Source organism: Ruditapes philippinarum, unplaced genomic scaffold (assembly GCF_026571515.1).
Source record: "Ruditapes philippinarum isolate M1 unplaced genomic scaffold, ASM2657151v2 ctg418_1_1_1_1, whole genome shotgun sequence".
Lineage (NCBI taxonomy): Eukaryota > Metazoa > Mollusca > Bivalvia > Venerida > Veneridae > Ruditapes > Ruditapes philippinarum.
The window spans coordinates 79,510-94,726 of NW_026854655.1; the positions used below are offsets into that span (position 1 = coordinate 79,510).

Genomic DNA, 15,217 nt, shown 5'->3' on the forward strand with positions numbered 1-15,217 from the left:
ATATTTCAAAATTATTTCATGAATGCTACTTTCATTTTCATAAATGCTACTTTCATTTTCGCTTTTAGCGATTATTTCGAAGTAAATGTATATATGAAAATTGTATTACTAGCATTTTTACTTTTAAGGCATATGTGGCCGATTGGTTAAGGTTGTTGACTTCAAACACATTGCCCCTCAATGCTGTGGGTTCGAATCTCGCTAGGAAGTGGTGTACAATATCTTCACATAGCTACAAGAAAAACATAAAAGACAAACTTATATTTAACTTATGAATATGAATTATTCAAACTTTGTTTACCCTTGAAATTGAATCAATTAATTCTCACTGAAGCGAAAATATATCGTTTAAATGTTAATGGTTTGGTTACGCATTAAATATTCAATTCTGTCATGATTGGGTGTTCAGTTTTAATAATCAGCTATTGATTGATACGTAATTGAGCATTTCGTTACATAGTTTGCATAAGTCATACATAGATTCAAAATTATTTCATAAATGTTACTTTCATTTTCGTTTTTAACGATTATTTCGAAGTACATGTATATAGTTTATTTTGTTATGAAAATCTTATTAATCCTTTTTTAAGGCATACTTGGCCAATTGGTTAAGGTCGTTGACTTCAAAACCATTGCCCCTCACTGTTATGGATTCGAATCTCTGTAATAAAATTAGCTAACGATACAAAATTTAAACTAGTGTTCTGAAATATGACAAACAAAAGTCGTCATCCCTTTTTTGGCGTTGTGTTTCTTTACCTTTTTCAACTGTTAATCTTACTTTATTTACACTTTCGGATCAGACTAGTCAACTATTATTTGAATTATCTAAAAAAAATAATACAAAACAATGAAATCAGTGAACATTTTTAAGTTTAATTTTAATGCTACTCTTACTCTTTGATACTATTTCGTTATAACGTTTACGTAGGGCTACTTTTGCTTTCATTTTTTCTAAGTTTATTTCGTAAGAAAAACAAATCAAATGTTTTAATATTTAATTTTCGTTTGTCTCAGCATATTTTATATCTTCAAATACATTTCATAAATATTACTTTTTCAAATTCATACCCATAAGCAAATTTCGTGAGATCTATTTTTTAATCGTAATAAAATTTTCACATTCCTAGTTTTGCTTTCATTTTTCTAAGAAATTTTCATAATTTCTACTTTACACTTTCGATTTTAAGAATATTTTGTATTTGATTCTAAATATGCCTTGGGTATCCTGCAATATCATCAGATAACTACAACAAAAACATAAAAAAATCTAATATAACACTTGTGTCCATTTAAGGTGATTCCGCTTTGTCAGCCATGTTTGTTTTCACAAAGTCTGTCCAAAGTGAAAGTAGGCCAAAATTCATATAACAACAAAGCTCTTATTTTAAAATGATGAACCATTTGAAAGTACACTTCCAGGTTTATATTTTAAGGACAATTATAAACAAAAATAAAAATGATAACAATAAGAATATTTACCTTGAATATGCTACATTTCTGAAGACCAAAAACATTCTGTTGCAAAGTTTTATGCACATTTCATGAATGGCAAAATCCTTTTTTAAGTCTGTTTTAGTGCCTACAAAAGCTATTTTTTGCAGCAAATACAAAAATCTTTCAAAACTTAACTCCAAATAAATCCATATCTCATGTCCTTCTAAGCACATGGCCTCCATTATTTTTTGTAAAAAAGTAGTGCAAGAAAACAATCATCATTTATAGCCTTATGAACTACAATTAAAATGAAAACACAATCAAACTTTAAAATCTAACCTTTTTTATGTGTAACAGTGAAGTGTGTCTGTTTGTCATGTACACAAGAGATAGATAAATGATGTTTATTTTCATGGTACTACTTTTATACACATGTCATGGTGGCCATGTTTTTTCAAGGTCAGATAAACTACTTTCCTAAGGTTTATATTTTTTAAAGTTTTTTGTATTTTCTGCAAAAAGTAGCTTTTGTAGGCACTAAAACAGACTTTAAAAAGGATTTTGCCATTCATGAAATGTGCATAAAACTTTGCAACAGAATGTTTTTGGTCTTCAGAAATGTAGCACATTCAAGGTAATTTTTCTTATTGTTATCATTTTTATTTTTGTTTAAAATAGTCTTTAAAACATAGAACTAGAAGTGTACTTGCAAATGGCTCATCATATAACAATGTGAGCTTTGTTGTTATATGAATTTAGGCCTACTTTCACTTTGGACCCACATAGTGAAAACAAAAATGGCTGACAAAGCAGAATCACCTTAAATATATAAACATCATTTACCTCATAAATTGAATCAACTAAATTCCTCCCCTGAAGCGGTATCTGCTGTGTACATATGTTACAATAACACTCCAGGCAGTTTGATGTATAATTTTGTCATGATTGGGTGTTCATTTTATTATACTCCACTATTGATTGATACGGTAAATTAGCATTTCGTACCGTAATTATCATGAGTCATATTTGCAGTTCCTTTTTCTAAGAACTTTTCAAAAATGCTATTTTCATTTTCAATTTTAACGGGTATAAGTTGAGGTCAAAATGCTCAATGAGTTTTAAGTTTGTCATGAACATTTTATCAATCCTATTTTTACTTTTGAGGCATCTGTTGCCAGTTGGTTAAGGTCGTTATTCAAGCAACTGGGGGTTCGAAACATTAGTAGAAAATACTAAGCTATCTTACAGAACGTTCGTTTTTCTACGTTCGTGCCTGAAATAATAAACTAGTAAAGTTACCATGTGACCATAGCAGTGCTGGTATAACTTCTGTGACTCAACAATTGCAACAAAAATAGTATTTTCCTTCTTTTCAGTAAATTTCGTTACTGCTACTTTTATTTTCGGTGTTTTAGTATATTTCGTAATACATTTTCCATATTGTTAACTTTGCGATCCCTTTTCTTCTTCTTTTTCTTCTTCTTCTTTTTCTATCTCCTCTTTGAATTATAATGGTTAAACTAACTTAGGCATGGAGGATTTCATGGATATAGTGACTATTGTGGATTTAAATGACTGGTTGTCTTTAAAGTGCATTTTCAGCATGAAATTTGTTTTTGTGACATGTAATATGATCATTGGCAAATTCGAAATCACATGCTGTTAATTATAGATGTCAAGGCCGCCATTGGTTGTAAACATTGGTTTTAAACAACATGCTCGGTGAAAACAAGTAATTTTACAGGGGGTACAAACTTTCAGCAATAGCAAAAACTCTACAAGGCCAGGCACCTATTTCTGTGTGATATTTTGCATGTATAGGGAGTTGTTAAAGTAGTGACAGAGTTTCTGTAGCCCATATTTGCAGGTATTTTTTCGCCAGAGGGACGAAATTTGTTGTTTTGGGTCTCGGACCACTGTAGATTTTGGTTTTTACGGAATGAATTGGAATTTTTTTAACTGCCTGACTGTTGCACATGGGATGATTTCATTATAGATTTGCCATGTTATGACATAGATGGTCTTAACAAAATGTGTTTTCTTTTTCCAGGTTGTGTAGTTTGGGATCAGATGTATTGAAATTTACTTAACATATATTGCTTGATCTGTAGTGACCTTTTAATATATTTTTATAGATTTTCGTGTACAGACAGCTCTTTTCCTAACAAATCTGTAGACTGTTCATTACTCATTCATAATACTATGTCAAAATATAAAAGACAAATATAATAAGTTTTTCAAGATTATGTGCAACATGGTTAGATAAGTACAAAGGAAAATATAATATGCAAAATTAAGTCTCTCACCTCTTATTATATTGTATCAGTTTAACTCTCTTTTAAGATGTCTCGCTGTTTGTAGTTTGGTTTCTTATGAAATACCCTTAATACCGAGTTTAAAGTCAAGGTTAGTTTCAAATATATTTAGCATTGATTGATTGCTTTTGTATGTTTTTACGGTTAAGTATCCATTTTTTACATGATGAATATGAAAACTTTAACATATATAAATTTCTGAATCTCATTATCAGTTGTACTTAATTAATACAATTAACTAAAATCAGTATATTTACAATTAAATTGTATACAGTTAGTTTTTAAGAAAAGTTTCTCACAAATCGATTAGTCAAACCAATCACAACGTCCAGCCGATTATACAGACGAAATATTAATTTAAATAATTTGCGTTTCACTGGATTAACATGTTTAATTTCAACCATATTTGTATTAAATGTGCAAGTTAACTAAATGATCGAGCATTTCTCTCTTGAATGTGACGTAATGACAGAAACTCTCCATTTCATGAACAGGCAATTTATTTATTAATCTCTTCGATCAATTTAGATAGCTACTTGAATACGTTTTATTTTGTAATACGTTGAAAAACGTCTGTTTCGTTAATACAGATTTATTTATTAAAGTGGTTAAAACAATTATATTATATACCAGAATTACAAAATTATAATATATATGTTTATCTAAAGTTTTTCCCCTGCATACTCATTTCAATGATCTCCGTGTTTATCTTTAATGCATTATGATACAAAATATCAAGTATCCTGTTTAAGTATTTAAAGGCAATCTTAAAGGACCATGATTTTGTCTTCTTATTACTTTTAGTTGGCATCGCACACTGCACATCAATTAATTCACAAAGTTCAATATTTTTGCAAAAGTCCAGAACTCCCTTCTCCGAACAATTAATTTCAACACTGTTTCTTGTCAAAAGATCTTGAAGCACTTCTTTATGCCATCCAGTTAACTCCTCATGTTTCTCTATATCATCACTTGATCGTTCGAATTGCTCCATATAACGTTTTGTCTCTCGGAGCAAAACCTCGATATTAAGAGATGCTCCTAATTCAGGCGTCTGTTCTTTACACTTTGTTGTTGCTTCAACTACAACATTTTCAATTGTTTCAAGAAGAACCTTCCTTTGGTGTAGAAATGATCGTTCTTTCTGATTGTAGTATGCTAGTACGTATTTTATCCTAACTTGTAAGGATTCTTCTTCAAGATTAAGCATCAGAAAGGAGAAATCGTAATCATCAGTTTTAAAATTATCGATGAGATAAATGTCCTGACGTGTTAAATCATATCGGCGGAGATTAGAATAACAGTCAGTTCGTAGTGTAGTCAAAATTTCTTCTTTACTACGAGGGTTTGCCCGGCTTAACACATCAAATTTTATACCATCATGGACCTTAGTACGAACAAAATAAAACTTTTTATTGCTATTTCGGATAATGTTTGCTAGCCATAGTTCGTCATCCGTTAATCGTTCAGATCCCATAACAAGGTAAAAATCATAATCCAATAAACCTAACTTTTTGACATAGTTGTTTTTGTTATGAGTGTCTGTACCAATACCTGGCAAATCCCAAAACACAATATGCTCAAAGTTTGGTGCGTGATAAGACAATATATAGTCCGTACATTCCTTGACGTCAGTGTAAGCTGCTCCTGGTTGTCCTACTTTCAGGCCAAGGACGGCGTTTATAAAACTGGACTTTCCCGCTCCTGCCTTTCCTGTCACGGCGACATTCAACTTTCCACGTTTAATTTCTTCATGTCTCATTGAGCATTCTGACCACAAAGAAGTCATTCTCTATAGCCGTATAATGATACTGGTCGTACCTAAAATAACACAAGTTAGTCCTTATAATTATACGGTGCATAAGTAAATTGCTACATCAGATTTATAATAATAAGTAATAAAATTATGTTTGACAAATAAGCAAGTATGGACTTATTCATTAAATATATTCTGAAAAGCGTTAGTTAAACTCAATTTGAAAATAAAGATTAGATCTAGGCTGCATTAGTTATTTTCAAATTTACTTGATGAATTGCATAATATACATGTATTTCTCTTACACTTTGAATTTAAAAATGAGTTCCTTACTAGATCACATTAAATACACAGTTTTTCTTTTCACAATACATTAGTAACAAGAAGCGCCGCAATGCGACGAAAACCAGGTTTTCAACGACCAAGTTTTGATGTGACAGCAATCAATAGGTCAAAGTGCACTGAAGTTATTGAGTAGATACTATATATTCTATTGTAAGCAAATTACCTTGACCTTGCTCCCAGATATCTAAGTGGCAATCCAAAGCTGCCACTCAGCAAGTTCGGTGAAAGGTCAAAGCAAACTCAAGTTAAAACATGAAAACTAAATGCATTAACCTTGATCACAGACACCTGGGTAGCAATCCCAAGCTGCCTCTTGATATAAGCTACCCATTCATTAAGTTTGGCGTCAGTAGCCCAAAGCAAACTCAAGTTATTGAGCAGAAACTGAATTTCTATTTTTAGTAACAGTGACCTTGACCTAGATCACAGACACCTGGGTAGCAATCCCAAGCTGCCTCTTGATATAAGCTATCCATACACCAAGTTTGGAGTCAATACGCCAAAGCAAACTCAAGTTATTGAGTTGAAGCTGAATTTCTATTTTTAGTAACAGTGACCTTGACCTTGATCACAGACACCTGGGTAGCAATCCCAAGCTGCTTCTTGATATAAGCTATCCATACACCAAGTTTGGTGTCAATAGGCCCAAGCAAACTCAAGTTATTGAGCGGAAACTGAATTTCTATTTTTAGTAACAGTGACCTTGACCTTGATCACAGACACCTGGGTAGCAACCCAAAGCTGCCTCTTGAAATAAGCTATCCATACACCAAGTTTGGAGTCAATACGCCAAAGCAAACTCAAGTTATTGAGCGGAAACTGAATTTCTATTTTTAATACAGTGACCTTGACCTAGATCACAGACACCTGGGTAGCAATCCCAAGCTGCCTCTTGATATAAGCTATCCATATACCAAGTTTGGTGTCAATAGTCCAAAGCAAACTCAAGTTATTGAGCAGAAACTGAATTTCTATTTTTAGTAACAGTGACCTTGACCTTGATCACAGACACCTGGGTAGCAATCCCAAGCTGCCACTTGATATTACCTATCCATACACCAACTTTGGTGTCAATAGGCCAAAGCAAACTCAAGTTATTGAGCAGAAACTGAATTTCTATTTTTAGTAACAGTGACCTTGACCTTGATCACAGACACCTGGGTAGCAATCCCAAGCTGCCTCTTGATATAAGCTATCCATACACCAAGTTTGGTGTGAATAGGCCAAAGCAAACTCAAGTTATTGAGCGGAAACTGAATTTCTATTTTTAGTAACAGTGACCTTGACCTTGATCACAGACACCTGGGTAGCAATCCCAAGCTGCCTCTTGATATAAGCTACCTACACACCAAGTTTGGTGTCAATAGGCCAAAGCAAACTAAAGTTATTGAGCGGAAACCAAAAGTTGACGCCCGCCCGCCCGCCCGCCCGCCCGCCCGCCGACTTCGGCATTACAATAACCCGGTTTTCGTTGAAAACCTGGTTAAAAATGAAATACAAACATGAAATTTCAGATTTATTTTATGAGTAATATGAATATTACGATTGACCTTTGCAAATAGATGTTACAACGTAATTCTTAAATTAAACCAATACATATATATACAAGTAAAAAATTGCTGGGAAATGCAGCAATGTGATTGTCACGGCGAAAAAAAAGAAAAAATACAAAAAAAAAACAGTTAAGTATAATGTTAAGGTATCTCCAAATAGCATTGAGTTTAATTGACAGGTTAACTTGTTAAGAAGGTTTTTAAGTATTGTAATGTAACTTGTTACAAGAGCCATGCATATGTAGTAGAGCAGAATAATTTATCATTCTTGTGTACTGCATACCTCTTGAGTGAGATCTATCCACATATGAAGTTTCATGTTGATATCTCAAAGGCTTTTGTAGTTATGCTCTGGACGAAATTAAGTATGAAAAGTAACAAAGGGCAATACCTGAAAAATAATGCACGGTAGGTGTGTGCCGCACTCCTCCTCAATGAGATTTATCCACCTATGAAGTTTCACGTTAATACCTCTAACACTGTTTGAGATAAGCTCCGGACAAAAAGTTTGAAAAATAACAAAGGGCAATAACTCAAAAATTATAAAGGGTATCATTCTTGCGCACAACATTCCTCCTCAATAAGATCAATCCACCAATGAAATTTCATGTTGACATCTCAAAGACCTTTTGAGTTATGCTCCACTCAGGTGAAAAATTAAGTATGAACAAGAATGTCGAACGACATGTACATGGAAGTGTTCAATTATGGAAAAATCAACGAAAGCCATTTTGACATGAAAGGCCCCTGTGACCTTGACCTTTGACCTAGTGACCCCAAAATCAATAGGGGTCATCTACTAGTTATGACCAATCACTATGTGAAATATGAAGACTTTGTGATACACACTTTTCAAGATAATCAGCGGAAACCATTTTGACATTTAAGGCCCCTGTGACCTTGACCTTTCACCTATTGACCCCAAAATCAATAAGGGTCATCTACTAGCGATGACCAATCACTATGTGAAATATGAAGACTTTGTGAAACATACTTTTCAAGATAATCAGAGGAAACCATTTTGACATTTAAGGCCCATGTGACCTTGACCTTTGACCTAGTGACACCCAAAATCAAAAGGGGTCATCTACTAGTGATGACCAATCTTTGTGTGAAATATGAAGACTTTGTGATACATACTTTTCAAGATAATCAGCGGAAATCATTTTGACATTTAAGGCCCCTGTGACCTTGACCTTTGACCTAGTGATCCCAAAATCAATAGGGGTCATCTACTTGTGATGACCAATCACTATGTGAAATATGAAGACTTTGTGATACATACTTTTCAAGATAATCAGCGGAAACCATTTTGACATTTAAGGTCCCTGTGACCTTGACCTTTGACCTAGTGACCCCAAAATCTATAGGGGTCATCTACTAGTGAAGACCAATCACTATGTGAAATATGAAGACTTTGTGATACATACTTTTCAAGATAATCAGCGGAAACCATTTTGACATTTAAGGTCCCTGTGACCTTGACCTTTGACCTAGTGACCCCAAAATCAATAGGGGTCATCTACTAGTGAAGACCAATCACTATGTGAAATATGAAGACTTTGTGATACATACTTTTCAAGATAATCAGCTGAAACCATTTTGACATTTAAGGTCCCTGTGACCTTGACCTTTGACCTAGTGACCCCAAAATCAATAGGGGTCATCTACTAGTGAAGACCAATCACTATGTGAAATATGAAGACTTTGTGATACATACTTTTCAAGATAATCAGCGGAAACCATTTTAACATTAAGGCCCCTGTGACCTTGACCTTTGACCTAGTGACCCCAAAATCAATAGGGGTCATCTACTAGTTAAGACCAATCACTATGTGAAATATGAAGACTTTGTGATAAATACTTTTCAAGATAATCAGCGGAAACCATGTGGTCTACCGACGGACAGACCGACAAACCGACAGACAGACAGACCGACCGACAGACAGACCGACATTAGCAAAACATTAATATACCCCCTCTTCTTCGAAGGGGGGCATAAAAAGTACAAAGGGCAATTACTCAAAAACTATGAAGGATAGAGTCATCACTCTTTTGCACTGCACACCTCCTGAGTGAGATCTATCTACCTATGAAGTTTCATGTTGATATTTCAATGGCTTTTGTAGTTATGAAGTTGTAACCTATAACAATTTTTGAAATAAGCTCCGGACAAAAAGTATGAAAAATAACAGAGGGCTATAACTCAAAAATTATAATGGGTAAAGTTATCATTTTTGTGCACAACATTCCTCCTTAATAAGATCTATCCACCTATGAAGTTTCATGTTGACATTTCACAAGCTTTTTTAGAAATATACTCCACTCAGGTGAAAAATTTAGTATGAAAAATAACAAAGGGCAATAACTCAAAAAATATGAAGGGTAGAGTTATCACCTCCTGAGTAAGATCTATCCACCTTTGATGGTTCATGTTATATCTCAAAGGCCTTTGTAGTTATACTCTGGGACAAAAATTAAGTATGAAAAATAACAAAGGGCAATAACTGAAAAACAATGCACGGTAGGTTATCATTCTTGCGTGCTGCAATCCTCCTCAATGAGATCTATCCACCTATGAAGTTTCAAGTTATTCCCTCTAACACTTTTGAGATAAGCTCCGGACAAAAAGTATGAAAAATAAAAAATGTCAATAACTCAAAAATTATAAAGGGTAGAGTTAACATTCTTGTGCACAACATTCCTCCTTAAAAAGATATATCCACCTATAAAGTTTCATATTGATTTCAAAAGCTTTTTTAGAGATATGCTCCACTCAGGTGAAAAATTTAGTATGAAAAATAAACAAGAGGGCCATGATGGCCCTGAGGTCGCTCACCTGTATATAGGCCCCCCCAACCCCCCCCCCCCCCAACGTTGCAGGGCCAATTTAAATCAAGGGCTTTTATTTGCACAAACTCGGTAGACACCCATAAGAAGATGTTTCATGCTAAACATCTAAGCTCTAGCTCATTGGGCTTTTTGAAAGAAGATTTTTTAACGTTTTTACTTTACACATATAGTTAAAAACAATGACACCCCTGGGGCCGGGCCAGTTTTGACCCCAGGGCTTTTATTTGAACAAACTTTGTAGACACTTACTAGAAGATGTTTCATGCTTAATATCTAAACTCTAGCTATTTGGGGTTTTTCAAAGAAGATTTTTTAAGTTTTTGCTATACACATATAAGGGAAATCAATGACCCCCGGGGCGGTGCCAATTTTGACCCCAGGGCTTTTATTTGAACAAACTTGGTAGACACTTATTAGAACATGTTTCATGCTAAATATCTTAGCCATAGCTCTTTGAGTTCTTTAATAGAAGATTTTTTTTAGTTTTTACTATATGCATATAGGGAAAATCAATGATCCTCCAGGGCGGGGCCAATTTTGACCCAAGGGCTTTTATTTGAACAAACTTGGTAGATACTTATTAGAACATGTTTCATGCTAAATATCTTAGCTTTAACTCTTTTGGTTCTTTAAAAGAAGATTTTTTAAGTTTTTACTATATGCATATAGGGAAAATCAATGACCCCCTGGGGTTGGGCCAATTTCGACCCCAGGGCTTTTATTTGAACAAACTTGGTAGACACCTATTAGAACATGTTTGATGCTCAATATCTTAGCCATAGCTCTTTGAGTTCTTTAAAAGAAGATTTTTTTAGTTTTTACTATATGCATATAGGTAAATCAATGATCCCCCGGGGCGGGGCCAATTTTGATCCCAGGGCTTTTATTTGAACAAACTTGGTAGACACCCATTAGAACATGTTTCATGCTAAATATCTTAGCTCTAGCTCTTTTGGTTTTTTAAAAGAAGATTTCTTAAGTTTTTACTATATGCATATAGGGAAAATCAATGACCCCAAGGGGCGGGGCCAATTTTGACCCCAGGGCTTTTATTTGAACAAACTTGGTAGACACCTATTAGAACATGTTTCATGCTAAAAATCTTAGCTCTAGCTCTTTTGGTTCTTTAAAAGAAGATTTTTTAAGTTTTTACTATATGCATATAGGGAAAATCAATGACCCCCTGGGGCGGGGCCAATTTTGACCCCAGGGCTTTTATTTGAACAAACTTGGTAGACACCTATTAGAACATGTTTCATGCTAAATATCTTAGCCATAGCTCTTCGAGTTCTTTAAAAGAAGATCTTTTAAGTTTTTACTATATGCATATAGGGAAAATCAATGACCCCCGGGGCGGGGCCAATTTTGACCCAAGGGCTTTTATTTGAACAAACTTGGTAGACACCCATTAGAAAATGTTTCATGCTAAATATCTTAGCTCTAGCTTTTATGGTTCTTTAAAAGAAGATTTTTTTAGTTTTTACTATATGTATATAGGGAAAATCAATGACCCCCGGGGCGGGGCCAATTTTGACCCCAGGGCTTTTATTTGAACAAACTTGGTAGACACTCACTACAAGATGTTTCATGCCAAATATCTAAGCTCTAGCTCTTATGGTTTTTTAAAAGAAGATATTTAAAGTTTTTTCTTTCGGTTGCCATGGCAACCAGAGTTCTTCATGGAATTAAAATCTTTGAACAATTTTTAAAGGTGACCACCAAAGGAACATTCCTGTGAAGTTTGGATGAAATTGGCTTGGTGGTTTATGAGGAGATGTCATTTAAAGTAAAAGTTTACGGACGGACGGACGACGGACGGACGGACGGACGACGGACGGACGCCGGACGAAAAGCGATCACAAAAGCTCACCCTGTCACTTTGTGACAGGTGAGCTAAAAAGGGCAATAACTCAAAAATTATGAAGGGTAGAGTTATCACCCTTATGCACTGAACACCTCCTGAGTGAGATCTTTCTATATATGAAGTTTCATGTTGATATCTCAAAGGCTTTTGTAGTTATACATTGTACTCTGCAAAAATTTAGTATGAAAAATAACAATGGGCAATAACTGAAAAATAATGCACGCTCAGTTATCACTCTTGTGTGCAGCACTCCTCCTCAATGAGGTCTATCCACTTATGAAGTTTCAAGGTGTTACCTCTTACACTTTTTGAGATATGCTGCACCACTCAGGTGAAAAATTTAGTATGAAAAATAACAAAGGGCAATAACTCATAAAATATGAAGGGTAGAGTTATCACCTCCTGAGTAAGATCTACCTCTAACACTTTTTGAGATATGCTCCGGACAAAAAAGTATGAAAAATAACAAATGTCAATAACTAAAAAATTATAATCGGTACAGTTATCATTCTTTTGCACAACATTCCTCCTCAATTAAAGATCAATCCACCAATGAAGTTCATGTTGACATCTCAAAGAGCAATTACTCAAAAACTATGAAGGGGTAGAGTTATCACTTTTTTGCACTGCACACCTCCTAAGTTAGATCTATCCATCTTAAAGGCTTTTTGAGTTATGCTCTGGACAAAAATTAAGTTTGAAAAATAACAAAGGGCAATAACTGAAAAATTATGTAGGGTAGAATAATCATTGTTGTGCACTGCACTTCTCCTAAATATGATTTATCCACCTATGAAGTTTCAAGTTGATACCTCAAATACTTTTTAAGATATGGTCCGGACTAAAATGAGGACGGAAGGACAGACTGAAGGAAGGACAGGCGGACGTACGGAGACTAATTTTATATCCCCAACTGCCTTTTCGGCGGGGGATAATTAAACATTTTCCAGCTTATAGCTAAAGGAAACTCAGAATTTTGCTCACAATAATGAGACATGAATTCTGAATGAAGTTCAGAAGAATTTGTGTAAAAGACTGATTTACGGACCCAATTAAGTTATTGTACAACCTGGTATGGTAAATGCTTACTGTAAAACGCATATGGAAAACCAAGTCTCATTTTAGGGAAAAAATGTTTTATTGCGCAAGAAAATGAAATTATTCAAAAAAGACAAGAAGAAAAGCATTGATGCAAAGCATCAAAAGGGCGACGCCAAAAGAATTTGACCTAAATACTTAACAAAAGATGTGTACTTTATAGATGTACCATTTCATGTGACCTGGAGGCTAGGCCCAGTTTAAGTTGAAACTTAAACCAAAAAGAATAGACACTGTCTTGCCAAGATGCAAAGACAATTTATAGTCAATTAACCAATCTTAAGATTTATTTTACCAGATACAAGGATACCTGAGTCATCATCATATAATCACATGCACGAGTATCGAACCTGGGAAGAAAATCTAGTCATATTTTTTCTTCCCAGGTCTGATACTTGTACCTGTCACCGCAGCATATAATAAAGCTTATTGCTTAGGGTTGCAGACAGTGTGATCAACTGTATCAAATGCTTTTACAGTATCATGCAATACTGCCTTTGTCCATTTCAAATTAAATGCACTTTATTAAATGAATAAAACATGTGCCAGTCGCAAAACCACTTCTAAACCCTGACTGAAACTGCCTGACCATGACTCGAACACATGACTTTCAGAAGACCAACTGAGCTATCTGGCCGGCTACACATTTTCTCTTAAATAATGAAACAGTTCTAAACCACAACATATTTCTCCACTATATTGATTAATGTCCTTGAATTTCTGATGTTAACAGAGCATAGTGAATTAAACTCATGGTTATATGCAGTCACAGGATGATAAAAACTTTCAGCTTCACCATAACTCAAACCTGTGACCCACAGAATAATGTACGATTGAGCTATCTGGCCACTTACACATTTTCTCCCCTAAATAGTGAACAGTTCTAAACCATGACAGATATTTAGATTTTTAAATTAACAGATAAATAATTCTTAATTAATAAATAAGAAAAAAAAACCTTACATACTCATATAGTCTTAATTAAGATAACAATTTATATACCATTGTATAATTATTTTTACTAAAAAGGGCTTAGACAGTTATTGGTTGTGCTATTAATTTATAACAGGTCAATTTGAAAGTGAAAATAACTGTGCTAATTCATGTACAATATCTATTTTTTGTACAGATAAAAAACTAACCTTTTTTCTATGATAAGAAATTTTATGAAGACTGATTTGTATTTTGCATCAAGGGCACCGGGCGAAAACATGAAAATTATGCAACCAACGAACCACTTCGTGGTAGATTGTATTTTCATGTTTTCATCTGGCGCCTGGTTACTTAAATTTGTACTTTGTTGGTTTTCATGTGGCACATTTAATCACCCACTATAAAATTTAGTGTACAAATTTTACAAGGGCAAGTAACAATCTACTCTATGAAAAGTATGTTGTCGGGTTGACTCAGGAGACCTGGAGATTGAGACCGGTGTCCCTCCATTACAAATAGATAAGGCAGAAGCTGTCCATTTCAAACTATACACATGTTAGAAAAAAATAGAATGTAACTATTCAGAATATGATTTGTTTTGAGACTTTATCAATTATATTGCTGGATCTTAGATGATTCAGGACATTTTCAATCAATACATGTATTATCATTTATAACTTTAAATGAAAGTCTCATCCCTTTAATAATAATGACATAACTGTAACTCTTTAAATTCAGAAATATTATAAATCCCATCATATCAATATACTAAGATATACATGTATGCACATAACATTACCAATTCCCAGTTTCTATCAAATGAATATGAAATCCTAACATTAACATTGGTACACTAATGGATGGAATTCAAAATCTAGTAGAAAGAAAACTATAATATATAAACTCTGTTAATATAGATACTATTATTAGCCAGCTAATACTGGGTATAAACATCTTTAACCTGACAGTAGACTGATCATGTATTATCATTTATAAATTTAAATGCAATAGTCTCATCCATCATAACTTACAAGTCTTTAAATACAGAAATACACATTATATC

The 15,217-nt window shown here is 34.0% G+C and overlaps 1 protein-coding gene across 7 annotated transcripts in view; it reads right to left on the reverse strand.

Annotated features, from left to right (window-relative positions):
• Positions 1 to 3,531: 3,531 nt before the first annotated feature.
• The window catches only part of LOC132740692 (interferon-gamma-inducible GTPase 10-like), a 35,551-nt gene continuing 23,865 nt past the window's right edge, over positions 3,532 to 15,217 (reverse strand). For all 7 annotated transcript variants that reach the window (XM_060728656.1, XM_060728651.1, XM_060728650.1 and 4 more), the window contains one exon: positions 3,532 to 5,573. In XM_060728656.1, coding sequence (XP_060584639.1) covers positions 4,411 to 5,541 — 1,131 coding nt within the window. In that variant the 5' untranslated portion in view covers positions 5,542 to 5,573 and the 3' untranslated portion in view covers positions 3,532 to 4,410. The remainder of the gene's footprint in view (positions 5,574 to 15,217) is intronic.